This window comes from Cavia porcellus, unplaced genomic scaffold (assembly GCF_034190915.1).
Source record: "Cavia porcellus strain 051 isolate PalLab524CR breed Dunkin Hartley unplaced genomic scaffold, mCavPor4.1 scaffold_23, whole genome shotgun sequence".
Taxonomy (NCBI): domain Eukaryota; kingdom Metazoa; phylum Chordata; class Mammalia; order Rodentia; family Caviidae; genus Cavia; species Cavia porcellus.
The window spans coordinates 27,637,651-27,662,504 of NW_026947506.1; the positions used below are offsets into that span (position 1 = coordinate 27,637,651).

A 24,854-nucleotide genomic window follows, 5' to 3' on the forward strand; every position below is an offset into this window, starting at 1 on the left:
TAGCTCACAGTTTGTAGAGGTTTTAGTCTGTAGTCTGCTGGCTCTAAGGTAGGGTGACACATGGCAGAGGGGCAACTACTCATGGCAGCAGAAGATAGCAAAAGTAACAAATGACCTTATAATGTCTTTCTACCCCTTTTATATTCTATCTAGGCTACTGGGGTTAGGGCAGTGCCAAATCACTCATTGATCTGATCACACACTCTTAATCCCAGCATCACACACCTTAGGTGCAGCCACTTCTGAATGACTGCATGAGGTTTTGGGGCAACATCTTGACCCAAATCATAGCAGGGACTGCTGTCAAAAAAGATGTCCTTAGACCATCATATTTGCTGTCATTTAAACTGATCTTTGAAGTGGTTTTGTTTGTGACTCTAGAAACAGTGCCTACAAATAGAGTGAGTATGCTGAGTACTTTCACATGCAGCTTGTCAGGCCACAGATACCCTGTTTCAAGTGTGGTTTGATTTTACCTTAAAATATTTCTAGGGGTGCTTGGTGCAGACAAGTGAAGTTAGGATTACATTTGGTCAGTGTCATTATGAAGTGTGATTGAAATAATATGGTGAATACTGCTGCCCAGTGTCAGCCAACTGAAAGGCAGGCTCATAAAAACAAGAGACGTGTCCTCATCCCCCTTACTCGCTTCGTCTGGCGCTGTGTGACTTCTGGCTTTTCCTCAAAGTCTAAATGACCACAGTAGGTCAACATTAGAAGTCCTTTCGGAACATAAAGGCAGCTTTACCAACTCAACTAAAGACACTCATGAAAGAGGACTCCGGAGCTGCTTCAGAAAGTAGCAAGAATGGTGGGCTAAGTGTGTTCCAAGTGAGGCGGAGAAGTTTAAATTTTGGCATTGTGTCTTGCTGTAAGATATTTTAAAAAATTTGAGTACATTCTATGTTTTCTGATGACACCTTGTAAGAAAAGCATGACTTCTACAAGGCAGAAGCTGGTCTCTCACACATGTGCAGCCACCCTCAACCTTGTGAGCTCTACACAAGGTGGAGCCAGGCCTCTGTCCTGGGTTGCTTTGCCCTGGCACTGGTGGGCTGAGGAGCAGATAATTGGTGTCCCCTGGTGCTTACTGGGAATGCAGAATGTCAGGTCTTTACCTAGACCTCTTGATTCAGAGCTAATTTTTGACAAGATTCCAGGAGGATTCCTGGGCATAGCTCAGTCTGAGAGGGTTGCTTAACTGGGTACTTGCTGTCTGCAGTCTGGGTGCTCATCAGAACTGGGTCACTTGTTTAAATAAATGTTCTTGGTGGGTCCATTTGTTCTGATGATTCAATTTTGATTCAACCATGGACAGTGGAATTTGGGAATTTCTGCTTTTCTTCTCTTTCTTTTGGTACTGCTAGAGATTAAATCCCAGGACACCATAATACCAGAGTAGCTTTCTGCTTTTGGCAATGACCCTTGATATATGTAAATGTGCATATGTACTGGTAATTTTTTTCAAAATAGTATTTTTACTGTGAAATAATTTTACATTGATAGAAAATTATGACAATTGTATACCTTTACATTTATTCTTTCATCTCAGTTTCCTCTAATGTTAGTATCTTAACAAATCTTGAATTTCTCAAAACTAAGAAATAAACATTGTCAAATTTGGCAGGGTGGTGCACACCTTTGATCTTTGCACTTTGGGAGGCTGAAGCAGGAAGATCTCAAGTTTGAGTCCAGCCTTGGTGACTTAGTGAGATTCTGTCACAAAATAAAAAGTAAAAAGAACTGGGACATACCTCAGTGCCATGGGAAGGCCCTTTTTCAAATTCCCAGTATCAAGGGTGGAAAAAAAAAAAGGAATGAACACTGAACATTGCCTCAGTATATTAATTAACTGCAAACTTCCTTGTAATGTTGCCAGTTTTTCCATGAATGTTCCTCGTTTTGCTTTAGAAGCCAATCTGGGAGTGCCAACCACTTTGTATTTAGTTGTTGCATTTCTTTGGTTTTCTGAATGTTTGACAGTTGCTACAGCTTCTCTTCTTTTTCATGGCCAGGCAGCTTTGAGGGAGTTATTTCACACTGATCCAATTTCAATCATAGAGAAACTGCAAGAATAATTCAAAGAATTCCTTACTTACACTTTTTCTGAACCACTTGTGGGAATCTTGAGGGCCCTGCCTCTTCCTTTTCTCCTAAATACTCAGTGTATATTTAAGGGACAAACAGTCCTGCTTTTACTTAACTACAGTACATCTAGAAAAACCAGGAAGTGGAACACTGGTGTAACGTTGTCATCAGATTCGCAGTTTATAGTCGTATTTCATCATTTGTCCCAGTGAAGTCTTTTATGGCTGCTTTCTCTTCAGGCCGATAGCCCATCCAGATCACGTATTTATCATCACATCCCTTTGGTCTCCACTGATCTGGAGCATCTCCTCAGTCTTTATCTTGTTTATGAAGTACAGGACAGCTATTTTATGGGAAGTCTTTGGGGTTGATGTTCTGCCAGACACTTACCAACATTTTATATTTGATTCGGGTTTTGTATTCAGGGTAGAAAAAATGCCAGAGAAATGAATTTATAACCTTCTCATTGCATCATCCTAGGAGGCACATGAGGTTTTCTTTCATTTTTGGAGATTATTCTGTTTTTACAGAGGAGACTGTTGCAGTCAGAGAAATTTCATGATTAGTCACTCAGAGACAGACTGGGAGAGAACCCTAGCCCTCACTTCCTCCATAAACTGAACTAAAGCTAAAGCGGGTAAACCGTACGCCTTCTGCTGATGTGGTACTGTGAAAAAGAGACAGGATTATGTCCCCAGACTATTGCATGGCAGTAGCTGGAGTTGTTGGGAGACTCATGGTGGTGTTGACTTCAGACACTGCTTTCTGATGGCATCAGAACATAACAAGAGAGTTGCTGCTCTCGCTCGGTCTGTGCAGTCCAGGCGATGATTACGACTCTCCTGAGCTTTCTCCTGATCGTCTGCCTTGTTCTGTAAATTCTGCATAACCCATCTCTCTCCCACTGCATGTCAGCTTCCTTTAAAAAGCACTTGACTTCTTTTGAACTGAAAGGCGTTGTCAGAGGTTGGCTTAGCCCTTGCTGCCTCATGTGCTTCTGAAACCACGAATACCCTGCCACGAATCGCAATGTGTGTTACTGACTCACAACTTAAACTGGTGGTCCTCAACCTTGAATGTGCCCAACATCACCCAGGGAGCTTGCAGGGAAGGTGCGGCCTCAGCCCCAGCTTCAGAGAGTTTGATTCTGTCTGCAGGAGCAGTGCCTTTACTCTGGATCGTGATTGCATCAGAGGGATCCAGTACAGGGATTCAACAGCTTGGGAAACAGTCCTTAAATGTGACCTGGCTTCGGGTTTGAGTGCTGTTACCCCAGGGCTATGTAATGAGTACGAGCTTCACAGCCAGATGTCTCCTAGTAAATTGTGGAGTAGGTGCCTCTGTCTGATCAGACATATCTCATCTGTGCTTGAGAAGAGATAGCAATAGGTCACCTGGGCAGGTGAGGGCCTCTGTGTCTTTACTAAGTGTGTGCATCTGATAGGCGCTGGCGGAGGTCGATGTGCAGATCCCTGGAACCTGCAAATGGAGATGGCGAGAGAAGCATCACAGTTTCAGCCGGAGGTCTCAACTGCTTTGTAAACAGTTGAGAGGGTTATGTACAACGGACTTTCTGCCCTCCTTGCACCTTCCTACTGTGGTCATTTCGTGTTGCCCCATTTTATATTTGAATGATTTGGAGAAAAGTTTCGTTGGACAAAAGTTTAGTGCCATTAAAAACAGGCCATAGATGATGCTGGAGTTTTCTAGTTATCTCGAGATTGGAGTCAGTTTCCTTGGCTTGGCCTTGCAGCCTTCATGCAGTCCCCAAGCATCGCTCGTGGTTCTAGAGCTCTGCAAACACAGCGTGCAGTTCCCAAGTGCTCTCCTGTGTCATGGAAGATGCTCCTGTAGAACCGTGCCCCTGAACATTCACACTTGCTCATCTCCCAGAGTTTCCTTCTAACATTACGCCAGCTTGAATCTCTCCTTCCTTGCATGGCTCACTGCTGCTCTAAAGCCTGGCTTTGCCGAGCTCTGTGGGGAGACGCCTATGTGTGCAAACCTTTTGTGATCCCATTAAAGCGCAATTACTTCTCCAGCCTTCTGTTTTCTTGAACCATTTTCTTTGCCTGTAGCTTGTATTTGCAGTGAATACATTCTGCATGCAGTGTAATTTACATTTCCTCATATTTGTGTGTGTGTGCACATGCTCACATCTCTTGAAATAGCTTCTTAGCTCCTGGTGGTCAGCCTGTGAGTTACAGACCTCTATATCCAGTAACCAGTAACATTGATGTCTATCTGTGCATCCACTGCAGTCTTGAATTTTGAACAGATAAAAATTAAGCATTGGTATTCTTCATCCTCCATTCCCTAAACAGAACATTGTAACAGCCTCTCTAAAGGTGGGGGTTTTATTTTTCTCAATAGAAACACAGATGTGTACATGTTTTGGGGTGTGCACTAACAAACTGTTTGCCTGCAGTTTTCTTCAATTACCATAGTTCTGTAGCATATTTAGTATATAATTCAACGTGCATAAATTTCGTTTACGCAAGACCTTTTTAAAGCTCATTAATTGAGTAAAGCACATTCAGGTTTTCCTACTTGACACTATGGAGATTCACTCCGTGTGTGCATGTTAATAACAGTCGTGGTGATAATAATAGCATCTGCTATGTCCTGAGTGCACACTAAGTGCCACCCATGCATTGTTAGATCTTCTTAGTAGTATTCCTACTACAGCCCTGAAAAGCTGGCTTTAGATTTCCTATTTCGTGATTACTCACAGGTTCATTACTTTGTCCAGTGTTACTCAGCTAAGAAGGCACTGATTGGAATCCAGCGCTATTTCGTACGCTAACTCAGGCTTTTTTGCTAAATTATCCTGGCTTTCTGGTTGCCAGCTCTGTAATTTTAGTCTCTTCATTGTCTGTGTTCCTACCGGCTGTTTCCCACCCACCAGTGGCACAGTGAGAGTCCCAGGGACAGAAGCACAGACTGCTTTTCCTTAAAAAATTAGGGGACAGCTGGGAAGTGCTCTTGGTGACATAGTAACCCATCTGAAGTCCACAGAGCCTTGAAGGGTTTTGCTTTGGCAGAAGCTTCACTCTTTGAGCAGGCAGTTCATCTTGGTGCTCAAGGGTGTAGATTCTGAGGTAGATGAAGAAAGTCTCAAATTTGGGCTCTGCTATTATCTCACACATGACCAGGAGCAAGTGTAGTGCTTTGTAAGGGAGAATCGACAATATTTATATCCTTCCTAGTGTTATAGTAATGCTGGGAGATAATCACACAGCGATCTGCTTCATAATGGTAATCATTAAAAACCAATTATAATTCTTCTGTCTGGTATATGCAATAGAAAGAGCTTCTCATGTTTCAGGCAACCAATAATACAAACTTTCCCTTGAATACATGGCCAACTCTTTGGCCTGAAAAACCATAATTCCCAAGGCATTTAAGTCCTGACTGCCTGGTAAAAGAAAACTGAGAGATAGCTGAGCTCTAGATCAAGAGCCTTGAATTCAGATGAGTCTGTTAAGAGTACACAGCATAAAGAAAGTGGATCAAATTTCTAGAGAACCGGGTACAAACTTTGTACTGCAGAAACCAGAACTCATGAAATAACCCTGTACTGTTACGGTTTGTTTTTAAATTCCTTATTAGATTACATCAGATTTTCTTAATTTTGGCTCTGCTATATGGGGCCTCATAAATCTTGGCCTGGGTTTGGTAGCATCTTAGGCCCATCCTGGCCTTTATTCATTAGATGCCTTTGGCACTCCTTCCCCTGATGTGACAGTCAAAAATGTCTCTGGAGATTTGCCGCCTGTGCCCTGGTCTGTGGACCCAAGTTCTTCTTGTTGAGACTGGATTGGGGTTCCCAAGCTTGGCTCCATATCAGAGTTGCTCATGAACTTTACTGCGATTATTTAGTAAGTATGGTTCAGGGTGCAGGGATTCTTGTTTTGATCAAGGTCATGCCACTGGAAATCTCTGTTGTGAGCCCCTCCATGTGTCTCCGTCTATCTGCTGCCAATACCTCGGCCTCTCTTGGTAACTCTCAGGGAGTCCCTTAAAGGCAGCATCTCAACCTCTCCACCAGAAAACCTGGCCCTAATCATTATGAGCCTTTCCTTAGTAAGGAGTGTGCTGTGCCGCTGTGTCACACAAGTTCCCTGTGTGCCACGTAGGACAACTGTGATAAAGCCTATGGATGGTCTGCTTTTGTACTGTCCCCACAGGTAGCAACAAATTAGAGGAGGAATAGTCTTCCCTCATCTGATTTTTGCAACTGTTGGATTTGGCAATGTAACAGCTATTTCTTAAACTTCCTTTAAAATAAAGTGACGGGGGTACTTCCTTTTCTGGTTTAGCTCATTCTTCTTGTGGGATAGTGTGTATAACCTCCTAAGATCTTAGAACATATCAAGCATTGGAAGAGAAAGCCGGCAAGTACATTTCTCTCCTCAGCTGACGGCTGAGATTAATTGAGCAGGAATGAACTCTAGAATCCCTCTTGCTTCTCGCTTTGGAAGAGGAGCTGCCCGGTTTAGTTTGCTTTTTAGGTAGGAGGAGAGGCTGTTCTCTACCCTTTGCTTCCTCCATATCGCCATGGGGGAAGGAAGCTGGGGCAAGGCAGGGCAGAGTCTTGTATCAGCTGTATTGTCTTGAAATTTGGTGACTAAAACCTTGTATATTTCTAAAACCTTTTATGGGCATCACACCTGTGCTTCATTGTCATGTGAGGTCAACTGGCAATTGATGGCCATTTTCTAAAGCAGTTCTGAAAGTCCTCTTTCTTGAGAGCCTTTGTGAGGTGTGATTAAAAAAAAAAATATGGTGAAAGTGAAAGCTGTTGTCAGATGCAATCAAAGGGAAAGGCAGGCTTGTAAAATATGCTCCTGTGTCCTCATCCACCTTATTCAATGTACCTGGCACCCTGGAACTTCTGGCTCTTCCCCAAAGACAAAATGACCATGAAAGGTCAGAATTTTGAATTGATTGAGGACATCAAGGCAGCAAAAGACATCTAGGAAAGACAATTTCCAGAACTGCTTCAGAAAGTGGCAAGAATGATGGGAACAGTGTGTTTGAAGTGACAGGTGGGTAGTTGTAGAGGGATTCCAGTCCTTTACTGTAACAAACGTTAAAATGAAATGTGAGCCTTCACCATATTTTTCAGCCACACTGTGCACGTGCATCTCAGTAGGAGGAGGCTCCTGAGCTCCCAGAAAGATGCTTGGTTCAGATAAAGTCAGCCTGTACCTTTGCCTCCGGCTGTGTTGACATGCTGTGCAGTGTACCCAGAACTCTGTGGAAATGCAACCCACCTTGGGCAAATGAAACACATGCTTGTCTACTTTCCTTTTTTAACTTCTCCTCCCAAGGCCTGCATGGTTCTCTTGGTCAGCAGCGTCATCGTGATGCATGATGGGACGCTCCTCCTCCTCTTCCACAGCCTCTCTCACTGCCAGGCCTGTGAGCCTCCTTCTCGGGTGGTTCTGGCTTCTGCCCCCCTCCCGTGATCACTTGCTGCCTCTCTCCAGCTTGTCTGCGTGGGGTGACTTCAGTAGCACTACCACGGCTTCCAGGCTTCTGCTTCTGCTTCCCCTGAGGTCCCTCTGCCAGCTTGGCATTGGCCAGTAGCTTTTCTGCTTGAAATCCAGGTTTCCTTGTTGTGGTTTCTGGAATCCTATGATTCCCAGAGTTTGCTGCTTTCCCAGCCTTGTTGAGAGTGATCCTGGCTTCCTCCTGTGGGTTTCATCTCACATCGCCTGTTTCTCAAATTCCTTCATTCCTCAGAGCCTTTCTCTTAGCTGGGAATTGTATCCCTCTTTTCTCTGTCCAAGTCCTGTTCATTCTTCCATCCTAGAGTACAAGTGTCTTAGCGTGAGCTTTCTCTGACTGTGCAGAACAGGCAGGGGCCATGCTAGGTACATCTGTGGCATCCTACTGGTGCTCTAGCTCATGCTAGGAAGTTCTGCATGCACCTGCTCTGTACCCCGTACACTGTATGGTGCCTGGCACATGGCAAGCTCATAGAAAATGTTGGTTGAGCAAAGAAAATGAATGAGATTTTTACGGTCTTTGTGTCTGTTGGCATGGACAGTTTAATTATGAAAATGAGCGAATGTGGGAGACATCCTTTATTGCTCTCACCACGTATTCTAAATGTATTACTATATGTTATGACTTGATTTTATGAAGACCTATGTGGGTACTCCATAAGCCATCCAGAGTCAAAGCACAGCATTTTATGAGAAGCCATAGCCATCTTCAAAATGGTGGTAGACTAAGCCATTCCCCAGCGTGGCATGAGAGAACTAGACAGTTCTTATAGTTTAGTACTGTCCATTCTCAGGCAAGAAATGACCACTCCATGGCCTTGGGTGGTTTCAGAGAAGAAGGAGGGAGGTGAAGTCTGTATCACACTGAGATGTATAAAAAAGACTCATTTCATTGGACTCTGGGGTGCGATTATATAGGTGGTAGAGGAAGCTGTTAAGGATGATTCCAGGGTTCCTTATCGGAACAGCTGGACAAATGGTGGTGACATCTACCAAAATAAAGATGCCACTAGAGGAGTATGTAGGTGGATTCATTATCTTTGTGGACAACTTATAAATGGGTAGAGGAAAATGGATCAGGTGTCAACTGGATCTCTTTCCTTATTTCCTGTGAGTTTTGACACACTGGCCAACTTGTCTAATTTATTGGGCTCAGCCTCCAGCAAAATCTCCTGCTGTTAGAGAACATACCCAATTTTTGCCACTTTTTTTCTAAAAACTTATGATGAATTATCTGTAGGGTACAGGATTTAGACATTTTTGCTTTTGGCTTGTCTTTTTAGCCATTCATTCATAGGACATTGCCATCTCTTCCCTCCTTATCTTCTGCCAAAAATGCCTGAAGCAGTCCAAATGTTTTCATTGCTTTTCTGCTTCCAAAGGGAGAATAAAGAAGAAACCTTAGAGTCACCTCAGATTGAACTGGCAGGACAGGGGACCAATGCCAAAGACAAGGAAGATGTAATGCTCATTGGATGTTGTAATTCTAGTACACCAGTAGATACACACACACACACACACACACACACACACACACACACACACACTGAGAACTGGAAGAGAGCTTTATGAATATATGGTTTGATATGCAGTCATGTTGACATAGCCTTGACAGTAGAGAGTCGCAGAGAACTTGGTTTGGAGGTTGTGATTTGGTCATTAAACATGGGAAGAGGCTGAAGCAGTGAGGGTTTTTCCTCCTGTAAGGGGAGATGTTGTCACAAGTTTCGGTGTTAGCGTAAGATTTCTTAAAAATTTGGTTAATGCATGATGAAGGATTACCTGCTATTTTGATGGTAATGCTAAATACTCCTCTGTCAATAACATTTATCCAGAACTTCCCATATGCCAGGGACCAAGATCCTCAGAGTTTTAATGTCTTTCCCTTCAATTTTTAGCTCTGAATTCTTAGGCTTGTTGTTCTTGGTAGCAAATATTCTAGACTTAGGATGGTGTTAAAGAGTATGAGTTCTGGAATTACTAGGTCTAGGTTAAAAATTGACTCTGTTACCTATGCTTGGATGCTTTCAACATGTTACATAATATCTTTAGCTCCTCAGAGAGTTTTCTCATTAGTAAATGGACTCAGTGATAATGCCATTTGTGAGGCATATGTGGTAGTCACCCCCAAATTGTAGCTATTGTTATTGTTTTTACATCAGAAGGGCTGACCAGCTGATGATGGGCAGTAGAAATCTAGGTTGATGATACATTGAAGGTAGGGGAGTTTGGAGGAAGCATGTGACCACTGACTGCATATTTTAGGTCCTTCTTGCAAAGCCTGCTTCATTATTCCTCAAGACTGTGATTCAGCCTCCAGTTGCCACTACATTGGTAATAGGACATTTGTCTTGAAACTTTGAAGCACATGTCCTTCCACTACCTGCTGGCAAGATTTCTCAGCTGATCGTAACCATTCAAAACAGAAAGAAGAGTTAGGTATGGAAGCCCAGCGTTCTGGGAAGCTGAGGCAGGAAGATCACAAGTTCAAGCCCAGTTTGGAAATTTATTGATGTAGGGAGGCCCTGTCTCAAAAGGACTGGGATTGTATATCACCATGAAGGCTCTGGGTCCAATTTCTAGCACTCAACTTACCCAAGAAAAGAATGGTGAACCGACATGATCCTCTCATAGATGCAGAGACCAATGGTTAGGGCATAGAAATGAATACAGTAGACAAAAACAAAACCATGCACTGCCTTCTTGATACTTCCGTTGCCGCCAGATCACTTTACACAGTTCTCTGATGGCTGTCCTACTTTCGATCACAGTTTCCCCACAGTTGCTGAGCCTTCATAATCCCGTGTTTGAATCCAACCCCCACCTACTTGGCCTGCAGAGCTGCTCTGGCTGCCTCCTATCTGCTCACCTCATCTGGTAACATCCTGTCTGTCACGTGGGGACTCATTTCCATTTACCTTTGCTTACAAACCGTGCACATGAATACAGTTAGCCTTCTGCCTGTGAACCTGACACTGATAATCTGATTATTTCATATGGATGAAGAAGGTAAGCAGACCACAAGACTCAGTGGGAAGCATTCATCCCCACATAAAAACGGACACCTGATTGTAAGGGAACGGTGACCTGAAATGGCCTGGCTGGGTGTCTGGACTCACCTGGAGGTAATGTTTAGAAACGACTGATGTTTAAGGAAAATTTATACAGTAGAAGAGGATCTCTGTTGCTATCAGAGATAATGATGTTTTGGGAGAAAGCAGTTGTTCCTCGTATTTATAGCAATACTGATCAGGAACAACATAAGATAGTCAAGGACTAGTGAAGAGAACCACAAAAAAGTCTCACTTGATACAAGTAGTGCTTGTATTTATTCATCCCTGTATGTCTGCCTTCCATAATTGCAGTTTCCCTTCCAATGAAAGGGAAATTCTGCTCCTACTGAGTAGAAGATTTTAGACAACCTGAAAGAGAAGGTATGTCTGCTCATCTTTAACCCCCTAATGCATTTAAGTGTTTATTATTTATGTCTTTGCTCATTTTCCTAGCTCAGTGATTTTTATGACAAGGAAATTTGTACTGCATATCTAGGTAGAATCTTATATCTAATTAGTTTCAAGAAGCTTGAAAGACATCCTTTCTAGTAGACCTATCTTGGAACAAATCATCTTTTGCCAAGAGAAAGGTAGCTTTGCCTCTCATCTCAGTTTTTGAAAAGAATGCAGTAACATGATGTCACTACACTGGGTTGGCTGTTGTGAGCCCTTCTGGCCTTTTTGACAATGACTGGAGTTCTCCAGTCAGTGATCCACATTGGAACTGTTGTCAAAATACTTGCTCTGCAAAAGCCAGCTACATTTGCCCCAGGAGTGTTTTTGTCGTTATCTTTCAGACTAGTTAGACTGGTTCTGGGACCCGTACACGCCCCCTCTCAGAGCACACCAGATTCCTCTGCTTAAAGGTCCCTGACTCCGAAGTATGGAGCAGACTCACAAGGAGCACAGCAGAATAAAAGTGGGTTCAGGAGACTGGAGTCACTGACATAATGTCATGGGCACCTGTGGGGACTGGATGGGTTCTTGTACATTAAAGTTTCCCCAAGTCGCATCGAGCTAGTTGCCGTCAATACGTGCGCCCTTTCTCCACGGTGTCCTGACATCGGGAAGCTGGTTCTTTTCTTCTTGGGCCAACATTAGTCATGACTGCTGTGCGGAATATGTTCAATGGATTTCCATCTCTAAAAGCAAAGGAAAAATCCCGAGTCTTCTGTTGTGCCACCTCAAAGTGTCAGAATAAAGCATCTGTCAGATTCCTTTAAGCCAGTGGAGAAAGATTTCTTTCTTTCTTGTTTTTTTTTTTTTTTTTTTAATAGTATAAGGGCCAAAAACTTTAAGTCTTTGTAGAACAGTTTTCCAATTAGGAAGAAAGATGATGGCTGTGTGGAAAGGCAGATGAAGGTTGGTAACTGGCGTTGGTTTTATCTGCCAGCTCTGAGCCACTTCTAGCTGCCTGCTGGAGCCTCCAAAAGAGACCACAGAAAAGGGACACAAGCTAACAGTCTGGAAAAGAAACGAGTTCTTAATCAGTGGTCATTAATTGCACACCTTTTGAGGATGTGGCACTTAAATAATTGGTCAGGATGAAGTTTCTTAGAGGCAACCTGACTTCCAGATAAGTGTAACAGGTTGACAAAAAGGCGTTTAAGGAAAATAAACAGACAAAGGCCTGGGATGCACACCTGTCATGCCAACACTGGGAGGCTGAAGCAGAAGGATCACAAGTGTTAGTCCAGTTTGGGAAACTCAGTGACTTAGGAAGCCCTTCTCTTAAAAAAGCAGCTCTGTAGATCTAAATCAGTGTGAAGGCCTTGCGTGCAATCTCCAAAACCAAAGGGGAGAAAAAGAATAAGGTGCAGGAAGACACAGGGACAAAAGGCAGCAGAGAGGGCCAGAATCGCTGTGTGGAAGAATGAGGAATGGGGTACTCACTCATTCATTTATGTAATTTCTTCACCCAGTCATTTTTTAAAGTTTCTATGAAGTGTCCAAACAGGGACCATAGGAAATGAAAGGACCCATTTTGAGTACCTTGCGTATCACTTTACTGTATGTCGCAGGTGCCAGTCCGAGGGTCTTAGGTCATTATTCTGGTTCATCTTCACAACACCACAGCGTGCAAGGGAATGTTTCTGCTTTCATTTCAGAAGGGAGAAAGAAAGTGTTGAGAGCAGAGGTGCCCTTCCGGTTACAAGAAACTGAGGCTCAGTCCCAGGAAGTCTTTTTCTAAATCATTCAAGAGCTCACAGTTGAGGGAACATGGAGAGAAGCAAGTGGTTGATAAAAATTCACCGTCCTAAATGCTCCTCAGGTGTGTGTCCACTTGTATGATCTCAAGAGTGGTTCCCCCATGCCATTAAATGCAGTTGAGATGGATACATACATATGCTTGGATGGAGCCAGGCCATCATTTAGGTGGTGTCTGTGTTAGGGCAGACGTGAGCCTGATAATGGATGGCAGAGGAGAGATAGAGGCACACACTCTCCTAACTAACAGGTGTTTGGACATATGGGCAGGGGGCTGCCAGCCTCAGTGTGCAGGTGTCAGGCAGGAATACAGTAGCACAAGGGGCTGAGTAGAGTCCCTAGGCCAGGTGTCTTGGCTAATAGACAGGGACAGGTGGCCGAGCAGCCCAGAGCTGCCAGGGCTCATCAGGGCAGGCTGGAGAAGCTCTGATGAGGAACAACAGCTGAGGGGTCCCCTGGAAAGGAGCCTCCTGGTGGGCTGCCCTGGCCACCTCCTAAATAAACAACTGGGGTTGTCATAAGGGCCTCTCTGATGTCTTAAAGGAACATGAGCTGTAGGTCACTGGGTGATCAGATTGTTTTGAGAGATAAAAGGGAGACCAAAGTTCCGGTTCAGTAAATTGCAAGTATTAAGCTGGAAGGGTTGGCAGGATGTGTGTGTAGATCCACAGACTCACCCAGCAGCTCACGCAGGAGCAAAGCTTAGAAGAATCAGAATGGGGGACATAGGTTGTGGAGTTTGTGGCTCTGGCATTTTATTAAAAGAAGGACAAGAGAGCAAAGGAGTAACACCCACTTTAAGGAGCAATCTGCTAGAAATGTGACTGTTTTCAGGAATCCAGCTGATTACATGAAAAGAAAGCCGAAATCTTTTTGCTTGGGAAATTTGCTTTCTGGACTTCCGATTCGTTGTCTCAATGAAAGTAGTCTTTTTAGGGACATAGTGCAATGCTGGAGCTTTTGCTAGCATGCTCGAGGCCTTAGATTCCATCCCCAACCCTGAACAGAGGAGAAAGAAAAGGAACTCTCAGAGATAAAAAATTAGGTAAAAAGAGAATAATAAATTCTTTTAAAAAGACAGATAATTTCTTGATATTGTGCTATGTTGCCAGTCGGATTCACATACTTCATTTAGCAAATAAAGGTACTTTTGCACAAACTAAAATTTCCCTGGAATAATATAAAGTGAAGAAAAACTTTTGGAGGTTGCCAGATGACCTCACTGTGGCTAAAGGGAGCAGGAGAAAAATGTAGCTTGGAGCTGCAGTGCATGATCGCCTGGCCACTGTAGCCCTCCTGGTCATCCTGGAAAGTATTCTTGATCTTCTGATCTCAGCCCATTGCGCAGCCCAAGAAAGTAATTTTGACTTTCAGAACAAAAATCCTAGAGAGCCAAGTTTGATGTTTATATAAATTATGGAAACCTACTCAACCAGTTGAAATAATTTTACCTCTATATTCTAAAGCCAAATATTTTCAAACAGAGCCCAAAAATTAATCGTTTATTTCTTTAGGCTTGTGGAGCCAGGGGGAGAGAACCAGATTCTTCCTTTCAGATGAAATATTCTTCCCTCCAGGGCCATTCCTCTCAAGGAGGTGAAAGGCAAATTGTTCTCTGAGCCCACAGAGACCTATCTGTGTATACAAAACCCACTTTCCTCCAAAACTGGACAGAGAGAGAAACATCTAATCTTTGGGGAGAATGTTAAGGGATAAGTCTTTGGCCAGAGACATGTTTGACTGGAACTTGCTGCGTAGGCAGAGGGCATGTGTCCCACGGGGGTTTATTCAGGAAGTAAAGAATGTGGTGATACCAGGCTGGTGCATTCTGCTGTGGTGTCCTGGTCGGCCTCATCTGCTTGGAGCAGAACAGCTCATTTGCGCGGCCTTGTCTGTCTGACTGTTAACCGTTTCATTATCTGTTGTCTTCTTCCCAACTGGCTCAGTGCTCTTCCAAGCCACTCACTGCAGAACCCCTAGGAGATCCATTCTGTGCAGGGGACAGTGAGAGTTGTCATGCGTCTGGCAGCTTATGGCCAGCAGCTGCTGGGAGACACCCAGCAGGAGCATATGTGATAGAAAGCAGGAAACATCTGATCAATCCAGCTAAAGTAGTTGCCTCCTTGTCTGCTCAGTTTTTGCTTTTGTTTTATTTGAGTTTTTGCATTGCTGGCGATAGAACCCAGGATATTGGGCATCCTAGGCAAGCACTGTACCACTAAGCTACACCTTTAGGCCTTGTGTTTGTTTTCTAAAGGAAAGTTACTAAATGTGTGAGTTTTCCATTTAGCTGGAATAGATTGAGTTTCCTGTTAGATTCTATTAGCACCTACATTCTCTGGGAACTGGAACTGAGGAGTGAGGGTGCGTGAAGTTAGAGAGATGAATTAAAATGCCTTGCTGTCAAGGAACTAGAAGAGAAAATGGGTACACAAAGTCCCTGGGAGTAAGTTACTTAATGTGCTAAGTACAATGATGGAATAATCATGTCCTGGGGTGGGGGAGAAATGGCAGCTGTAATGTGGATGTTAAATGTAGGTGATCGATCAGTGGTGGAGGTGGAACAGAAAGAGAGAGAAGGACATTTCAACAGACCAGTGGTGAAGGTGGAAATATGGGGTTGGGAGAGCCAGGCACGGTGGTGGTGAACGCTTGTAATCCTAACCCTCTGGGAGACTGAGGCAGGAGGATTACAAGTTCAAGCCCAGCCTGGACAATGCAGCAATTTAGTGAGACTTCTGCTAAAAAATAAAAATAAAGCTGGGGATATAGCTCAGTGTGCAGTCCCTGGGTTGAATTCCCAGTATGATACATACATACAGATGTGTGTGCACATGTGTACATACTCATGTGTGTGTGTGTTTGTGACTAACAAAATCCAGATGCATGGATGACATGGACAGAAGAGTTTCTTGAGACTAGATTGTGGAAAGCCTTGTACGACTGCCTGGGAGTTTATACTTCATTGGTAACGGTCCTTAAGGATTCATGGAGGGTGCCAGAAAGAGGATTGGAGGGGGCACCATTTGTGGGGAAAGTCTGAACTCTAGTTAACAAGGACTGAGGAGAATGAGGTAGGGTCTGGGGATGGGAATCTTGAGAACAGAGGTAGTGGAATAGTTTTGGGGAGGAGAAAGGGGAAACAGACTGTAGTAAGACAGAAGTAGTAACAAGATGGTGTTTTATAAATGACCAGATCACAGAGTAGGGTAAGGAAGGAGAAGGAAGCAAGGACAAGTTCTCTGGAATGTACCTGGAGAAACACAGGTAGGCACTAGGAGAGTGCAGGAGCTGATTGGAGATGAGTTGATTTGCCAGGCAGTGGGTACTGGCAAGGGCCTGGTGCTTGGAAGGCTGGCATGGGGCTGCAGAATGGAGTAGGGTGTTGGGAGAGTCATCAGAGTGGGAGGTGGCATGAGGAGAGGTTGGAGTTCAGGGGAGGAGTAGGAGAAGAAGGATGTGTGCATAGCCAGGTTGTAAGCTGGACTGAAGGGTGAAAAAATGACAATTCATGATCTTTCTAGATGGCAGTGGTTCATAGGGAGCGTGGAAGAGTCATGATGGGGCATGGTAGGAAGGGGAGACCTGATACCCCTGGTGGCTGGGGAATCGTGAGAGTGGTGGGTTTTGCTTGTATTTGGCATGTTGTTTTGGAGAACAGTTGAAAGTTTCTATCAGTGAGAGATTTGCCAGTGAGTGTCTGGAATCGGCGCTGTGGACTTAGAACAGTTGAAGTGGGTGAGATCCACCGGGACTGACTGATTAAACAAAAGCCGAGAGGACAAGAGTAGAAATTAGGAATTAGGAAGTTAGAGGTCAAACAGGAGCTGTCGCATATGTCTGTGACTTTACAGAGCAGTTGGTTATGTATATCCTGTCATACAAGATATGACTGAAAAATACAGTGAATGTTTAAATTAAAAATTAACATTAAAGGACACCTGGCTATTGATGCCTGCCCTCAGTGCTCCCTCGTGCTCTGAACACAGTAATCCTGTCCTTCTTGCCCCTTTCTAAAGCAGTTCTGGAAGTCCTCTTCCTTGAGGGTCTTTCTTTGGTTGTACTGTCGCAGCTGCCTCAATATTCTGAATTGATTTGAAACCTTCATTTTCCATGATCACTGAGAAAGAGCCAGAAGTTTCACAGTGCTAGATCCGGTGAATAAGGTGACTGAGGACATTGTGTTTTCCCAAGCCCGCCTTTCAGTTGGGCGACACCAGGCAGCAGCATTCTCTGTATTTTTTATGGTACCTTGTAAAGACGTTCACGAAAGAGGACTTCCAGAGTGGCTTCAAAAGTTAGCAAAACTGTAGGACTAAGTATGTTGCAAACAAGGGGATGTATTTTGAGGGAGATTTGTGGAATTATGTATTTTACTATAGTAAGTTCATGGCAATATGTGTTTTACTGTAATAAATTTTTAAAAAATTCAAACTTTTCCTGTATATATATTTTGATCCCACTTCGTATCGTAGAAACTCTGGATAAAGAGTTTTACATAGAAGCAGGAACAGCATCAAATAAGACTGATGTGAAAAAGAAGGTGAGAATTACCAAAGGGTATTGGGTGGAATGGGTCAGATGGGAGAAGAGCGGAGGACTGGGCCATGGGACCAGCTATGTTCTTATGTGACTCATTTTAGTCAGCTTGGCTGTGTTAAAGGTGTTCACTTTACCATCATTCATTTCCACCTGTGGTTTAGTTTTTCTTTGATAATTTTAGTCCCTAAACTTTCTGTTTCCATGGTCTCTTATTCCTTTCCTACATCTCCTTGACTTCAGGATGTTCTAGATAATACCCTAGAGACTTTTATTTCTCACCTCGCTTCTGTGTCTATGAATCGGACTTGAGTTAAAACCCGAATCACTCTCTGAGGGTCCTCAACTAAAAAGTGTAAGTCTGGAAATAATTGCTTTTCATGCCTTGACCTACTTCAACAATACCTTTTTAGCCTGATCTGCAGCTCCAATGAAGCCTAAGACCAAAACCCAACCCTCATGTCATGCTTTGTTTTTGATGTTACAAGTAGTCAGATTTAGGGCTCGGAGACATCCTAATAGGGTGCCATCACATATGGTGTCCTGGGAAATTGTTACAGCTGGAAGTACAAACTGCTCATCTTACGGGAAAAGTTTTGTTCTTAGCCTCCCTTTGTGATTTGGTTGTGAGAACATATTTGCCTCTGAGCTCACAGCTAGAGCCATCAACAGCGGAATATCCCTGCCAAGGCCTGAGACTTCTCTGACATGAGACTTCACTGCGGGCTCCATTACTGTTTCTAATATTATTTGAAAGGAGACTGACTCATGTTGTCCAGAATACCCCCAAACTGTTCTGTTCCTGCATAATCTTGCTTCTTCTGGAAGACCTTATGTTGAATAAAATAAGTCCAACCCAGAAAGACAAAGAACGTATGTTTTCACTTTATATGGAAGCTAAAATATTGATCTAATGGAGACCAAAGGAGAGCATAGGAGGGGTCTGGGGTGGTCCAGGATGGAAAGAATATGGTTAATGGATACAGAGGTGCAGTGGGGCAATGGGAATCACTTTATTTTTGATAGTAGGGATTGAATGCAAGCCTCAAAGCATGCTAAACCTGTATTTCACCCTTCAGCTACACCTCTGTCCTGGAAGAATGACTTCTAATGTTCTATAGAACAGGAGATTAGTTATAGGAAACAGCAGTTAAATGAATATTCCAAAATAGGTAGTAAAGAGGATTTTGAATGTTACTAGCATATACCAAAAACTGATACATGTCTGAAGGGATCGATAAGCCAGTTGCCCTAATGAGATCATTATGTATGGTGTACATGCATTGAAATGTCACATTGTACACCATAACTATGTGCAGTTGTTACGGAAAACAGACCAATCACGGGAAGACATGGCACCCAGAAGGTTTAGGAGGCAGTTTATTACACCTGAGGGCTCGACCAGACTCTTTCCCAAAGAGTCAGTGCTCCACCCATGGGGTTTTGGGGCTTTTATGGAGAGATCCAGGGGGAGGTACAAAGGTAGATTTAGTGCATTATGATTGTAGGACTGAGTGATCACAAGTTTGAGAGAGTTTAAATATTTCAGGTTACATACATTGTAAGGCTATGAGTTCTACAAAACATGGATTATACAATAGGAGAAATGTTCTGTTACATTTCAAGTTACATTGCAAGGCCATCAGTTAGACAAGCTTACACAAAAGAAGGAGTGCCCTTTTATCAGGTTTGTCTGGACATGGGCATGTCTGGTCTTGATGGGCATCCTTGGCAGGCTGTCTTGGCAGGCTTTATTTAAAATTTTAATTTTGCTTTCACAGTTCCCGTGGATCACTTAAAAATTAAAAATACATTTAAAAATAATTTTTAAAAAAAGGGAAAAGGAAAAACTAATTTTGACTCTCTTTTCTGCAGTCTCTGTATTCAGAGTGGCAGGAAGAGGCAGTGTGGGATTCATGACGTAGCAGGAAGGGAGAGTTATGGTTGTTGGGATTTATGAGGAGCTAGAGGGGCCCTCAGAAGGGACAGTGGGGACAGTGTTTGGACTCACCAGCAGGGCAGAGGGCTTCATGCCCCGGGGACAGGACCCCAGGGTGTAGCTCTCAGCTGACATGGGAGAGCAAGGAGGCCTCAGGCCTTACGAAGGCTTAGGCTTTGTAAAATTAACCTCTATTTAATTTAAAATAGCTTCATTTTCCTAGCAGCTCTAAGAAGTGCCTAGTTCCAGTTACCATTTTGCAGGTAGACTAGTTTGGGTTCTGCAGATTGTGAAAATAATAGATTATACAGTAAACAAGAGGAGACAAGTCAGATCTGAACTGGCCTGCTTGGCTCAGAATCTTTCCAGAGGCCGCTTTGCCCTCCAGAGGGACGAGTAGACCGTGGCTTATTTTGTTGTCTGTTTGTTTTTGTTTTGTTTTATAGGATTTGGGATTAAACTCAGGACTTTCACACTGAGCTACATCCTCAATCCTTTAAAAATTTTTAATTTAGACCCAGGGTTTCACTTACTTGCTAAATTACTTGGGTTGGGCTTGAATTGAAGATCCTCCTGCCCTAGCCTCAGGGAGTGCTGGGATTACAGGTGTGTGTCAGCACACCCAGCTCCATAGATAGCTATTTAAATCCAGGACCCCATGCTGTACTTCTCCAATTTCCCTTCCTCTCTTCCCCCTTTGTTTCTTGTCTGTGATTTGTTGTTTTGGTCCCAGGAGACAGTGTCTATGTACATCCAAAGCAGAGTTTCGGCATCTCTGGGCAAGCTAGGGTGTCTCTTCTCCTCATTCCTTCTATGTGGGGGGTGGGGCAGGCAGTGCACAACTGTGGTCCTCAGGAGAGAACACAGCTGCAGGCACCTGCCAGTTGACAACACGGCACATGGTGTCATGGTCGAATTACCCAAGTGTGTCTGGCCCAAGCTGCTGTGTGACTGGCATTTATCAGGGCCACATTTGGGAGGAGAATTCTATGTGCTTTGTTGGAACAGTTTTGCAATGCTTCATATTACATTTGCCACGCGTTCTCGTAAAACACCATGAGTCTAATCCACAAGGCTATGGGCCTGATACATGCTTTGTGGTAGGGGTTCTGATTATACCTTGCCCTGGCAGTCTGTCATTACCTGGCAGGTCTTTGCAGAAAGCTGTATTGTCACCTTATGCTAATAAGGCAAAGTTAAACAGGATGCATATTTTGCTCACTTACAATGCTAAGTATAGGGAAAAGGACCACAAGGGTAATATATCATTATCAACTTTTGTAGTGATGGCTAATAGATTCTCATCTTCAGAAAAGTAAGACACTCATTGGTAACAGCTAAGAATAGACTCTCCTTGCTATTTTTTTTAAAAATTAGGTAGCTTCTTTTTAAAAAGCAAAACACAAAATGATGAAATGAAACTAACACATAATATTTCCTTTTTTTGCTATTTTTCAGAAAAAGCCACTGTCTGCAATAATAAAGGAAGTCTGTGATGGGTAAGTGTTGCTTCGTGTTCCTCCAAAGCGTGCAGATTTATAATTTGACAGGCAAAGTTTCTAGTGGAGTAGCAAATATTATTCATTGTATCATAAATAAATACTAATTGCCAACGTGATTCATAACTCACCAGTTTACCTGGTGGAAAGTCCATATAGAAGCTACATATCCTTTTCTAGCAGACTTCTGCCAGGATTTGTCCCACAGCCCAAGTGTCAAGTGGCTAGGTAAGTAGCACATGGGGTCAGATTCACCTAGTTTAGAAAGTAGTATTTTTTTGTGCCAGCTAGCAGAGAGCAGTCTAGTAGATCCTGAGGTAAGCACAGACCCCATGTGGTATAAACTGGAAGGATTCCCCAGGTCCTCACAGAAGGTGTATAAATTTAAGACACATCATCTGTGGGGAGTTGCACTGCTATGTGGAATTTCACACCGATGTGGCTTTCCTGTTTCTCTTCAGCTGTTCTACAATCCAAAGGAAAGGGAATATAAAATTTGCATGAGATCTTTTGACTTGTAAAGCTGGCTGTGAACATAATACGACTTCGAATTTTTATAAGATCTGGAATACTTAATTGGAGTGTTTGCATCTGTATCTAATATAGCAATTGGGAATGCTGGAATTCAGAGACAACTGAAATGTGCTGGTTATCAAAAGTTTCCTTTGTTTTCCTCTCTCTGCTTCAGTCCTTCAAAATAAGGAAGAATGTTGCAATTTGTATTTAGATCTCTCACCTCAAGGCTTGAAGATGAGGCGCTTAAATGTTGAATAAGCCTGGAACATTTACATAGGAGATTATCTCAGAGTAGTGAGGGTAGACCAGTGCCATTTTGTTTTGGGATATGTATTTTGGTGCATGTTAGGACGATCCCAAATGTAATACAGGCTATATAATTCATCTAATTCTTTAAAGCTAACAGAAATGAAAATGACCGTTTTCGTGGTTCTGATCAGCTTATGCTTGTATTTTTAAGGTGGTCTCTTGCCAACCATGAATATTTTGCACTGCAGCATGCTGATAGCTCAAACTTCTATATCACAGAAAAGGTAGGTCGACCGTGTTATTTAACCCGAGAAAGCTATATTTAAGTAAATCACAACTGCTGTTGCCTCAATTCAAGACTAGACATGATAGCCTAAATTTTATGTCTTTACCATCGATGAATATAGGGTCCATAAAGCAAGCAACTGCTGCTTTAGTATCAACAAGATGATACTTAACCTGTTCGAGAGTGAAGACCAAATGTTTCCCAGCCCTGCTGAGCAATCTGTATTTGCATTTTATGGCGAACATGTTAATGACCTCTCTTTCTTACTGCCTACTTAAAAAGTTTATTTGATACTTAATGATTTAGTGATCTTTTCTTGGATATATTTTCCTCCCCCATTTTCAAAGCTTTTGCTTAAAAGTCCTTGAGATAATGACAAGACATCTTTTGAAATGTGGCATTGTGTGGGCACTGAGACTGTTTTGTGATTCGTGGGGACCAGCTTTTTTCTTGGGTAACTTTACTGTCTTTAGTGAGTTCATATGACAAGGAGAGATTCTGAAGGCTGTAGTGGCCCTGGAAGCAATAAAATTTACATCCAAGCACTCCCTGTTGCGGGGAAGGGAAAGGTAGCCTATGTTGAACACCGATTGCATGCTAGAAACTGAGCCAGGCACTTTTTTTCAAGTCTATTCTGTGATGTGAAAGTGTGTGTGTGTGTGTGTGTGTGTGTGTGTGTGTGTGTGTAGCTGACAGGAAGCTGAATCTTTGAGTTCAAATGGCTAGACTGATACTACATCCTTGACTCTATAGTTAAGAAGCAAAATTAGATACTGTGCTTTTGTGATTTACCTTTTGGAAATGTCTCAGTTTAGTATTTGGCCCGGTTTGTAAGAGAGCTCACTGTAATGCACAGGAACTAGTAACTGCCTTCATGGAGCAATGACCAGTGAGGTGATGTAGAGAGACAGTGTCATCAGGCAAGGTGGCCTGTGCTGAGTAGGAACTGAGTGGCGTGCTCTGGGAAAAGGGGGCATTCAGTGACTTCAGGTTCTGGTGTACTTTTTTTGTTCCATTTGGTACAGATCAGTAGTCAGAAGAGTGGCTGTAATGTGTGTGTGTGTGTGTGTGTGTGTGTGTGTGTGTGTGTGTTATTAGGGTGTGAACCCAGGATCTTCACACTGAGCTAACATCTCCAGCCCTTTTTGCTTCTTAAATTTTGAGACAGGGTCTCACTAAGTTGCCTAGACTGGGCTTGAAGTTGTGATCCTCCTGCCCCAGCGTCTCAGAGTGTGCCAGCATACTCAGTTTAGTGGCTGTACTTTCATCCAGGAATGCCAAGGAAGTGAAGGTAGAAGAGTAAAGGTGTCCTGCTGCCACCTGTTCCTCACCTGCTGTACCCTGGGGAGGTCAGTGGGCCTTCCGTTAGCAGCACTGGGTCGGCCAAACCCTCAGAAAGCTGCTTGGAAGTTGCTTCGTTCTCCCAGATGCACGCTGAGCATCTCATATCTTATCATTCTGCTCTCCACACTGATAAAAAGCTTATGACAGAGAGGACTAGATGTCCTAGCAGATTGTGGTTGCATGTTTAAAGTTTACCTTTGATTCATTTGATTCATTCCGTGAACATGGTTTGCTGTTTTTATTTTCCCTTTGCTCCGTTTTCTTAACAGCTGTCCTTTATTTTATACAAACTTTGCATGTTATTTTTGAGATAAAGCAGATGTAAATAAGCATTAAATGTTAGCAGTTAGCTGTATTGCCATGATTTCATTAATTAGCAATGGATATTGAAATCTATTCATCTCATTTCTATAGCACTGAGAATAGTGCAGAGACTGTGTTACCTGTCTTGTTTGTAAAATATATGCTTCACAAAGCTGAATATGCAATGCATGTAGATTGTACTGGAGTTATGTCCTGGATTGTGGTCAGAAGCCACTGAGTTAAGAGAAGTCCTACCTTTGATTAAAGTGAACTGATTTGTGTACCTTCCTGGCTGGTATGTTGCCTGTCATCATGGTCTGGACACCTCTCCTTACTTGAGATGAGTTAGGATAGGATTCTGAGACTTTAGAAATGTAAGCATTGTAGATTTCAGCTGGGATTGTGGCTCACTCCTGTAACTCCACAGTGTTCTGGGAGACGGATGTGTAGCAAGTCTGAACCCAACATGGGCCATTTAACGACATAGCAAGGCCCTGTCTCAAAATTTAAAAAAGTAAAAAGGGCTGGGGTTGTAGCTCAGGGAGAAGACCCTAGGTTTAGTCCCTACTACTGCAAATGACACAAAACCAAACAAAATAAAAAACACAGATTTTAAAATCTCAACCTCAGAGATTTATATTGTACTGTCATTGACTGTGTGTGTGTCATGGGGTTTTCTTTAATTTAAGGTGCTCTCCTGTGTCTTCTGAAGCGGGACGCCTGGGCCCCCTCAGGGGAACATACCTTAGGGCTCCTTACTGAGAGCAGGGCTGCTTTGTACCCACCAGTGTGGTACACAGGAGCAGAAATTGCCACTGAGTTTGGTTAAGAATGTTTGTGCCCTGTTCGTTGGTTCTTGGGATAATTTAAAAACTAAAAATACCATATATGGTGTTGTTTCCTTTTTCCTAAGTAAAGTTCATATGTACTCAGAAAATTCAAACTCCTAAGAACAAGGGTCAATTTATTATTTTATGAGGCATTTTAGTCATCTTCTGGGAAGTCTTGTTTTGCTTGAGAAATTCTGAAGGAAGGCAGAGTTTTATAGGGACTGGCCACTACATCTGGCATTGGATCTTTGGTCTTCCATGGGTGGTGGCAGAGATTATTTTTTTTATTAGGAGCTTAGAGAGTAAGAATGCTGTTTCCCAATCACAGCCCTGGTATTTGTAAATAAAATGTCATGTCCTTCTGCTGCAGCTGTTACTAAGCTTTGTGTGTGTGTGTGTGTGTGTGTGTGACAGGGCTGAGCACGCACCGGACTGGAGATGAGGGTGAATCCTAGCTTCTTGGAGCCATACCTCGTCTGTCCTG

General features: G+C 43.1%; 1 protein-coding gene across 7 annotated transcripts in view; it reads left to right on the plus strand.

Moving 5' to 3' along the window:
- The window catches only part of Elmo1 (engulfment and cell motility 1), a 531,134-nt gene that overhangs the window by 106,152 nt on the left and 400,128 nt on the right, over nt 1–24,854 (plus strand). For all 7 annotated transcript variants that reach the window (XM_063233959.1, XM_063233960.1, XM_063233957.1 and 4 more), the window contains 2 exons: nt 20,802–20,842; nt 21,819–21,891. In XM_063233959.1, the coding sequence (XP_063090029.1) occupies nt 20,802–20,842; nt 21,819–21,891 (114 nt within the window). The remainder of the gene's footprint in view (nt 1–20,801; nt 20,843–21,818; nt 21,892–24,854) is intronic.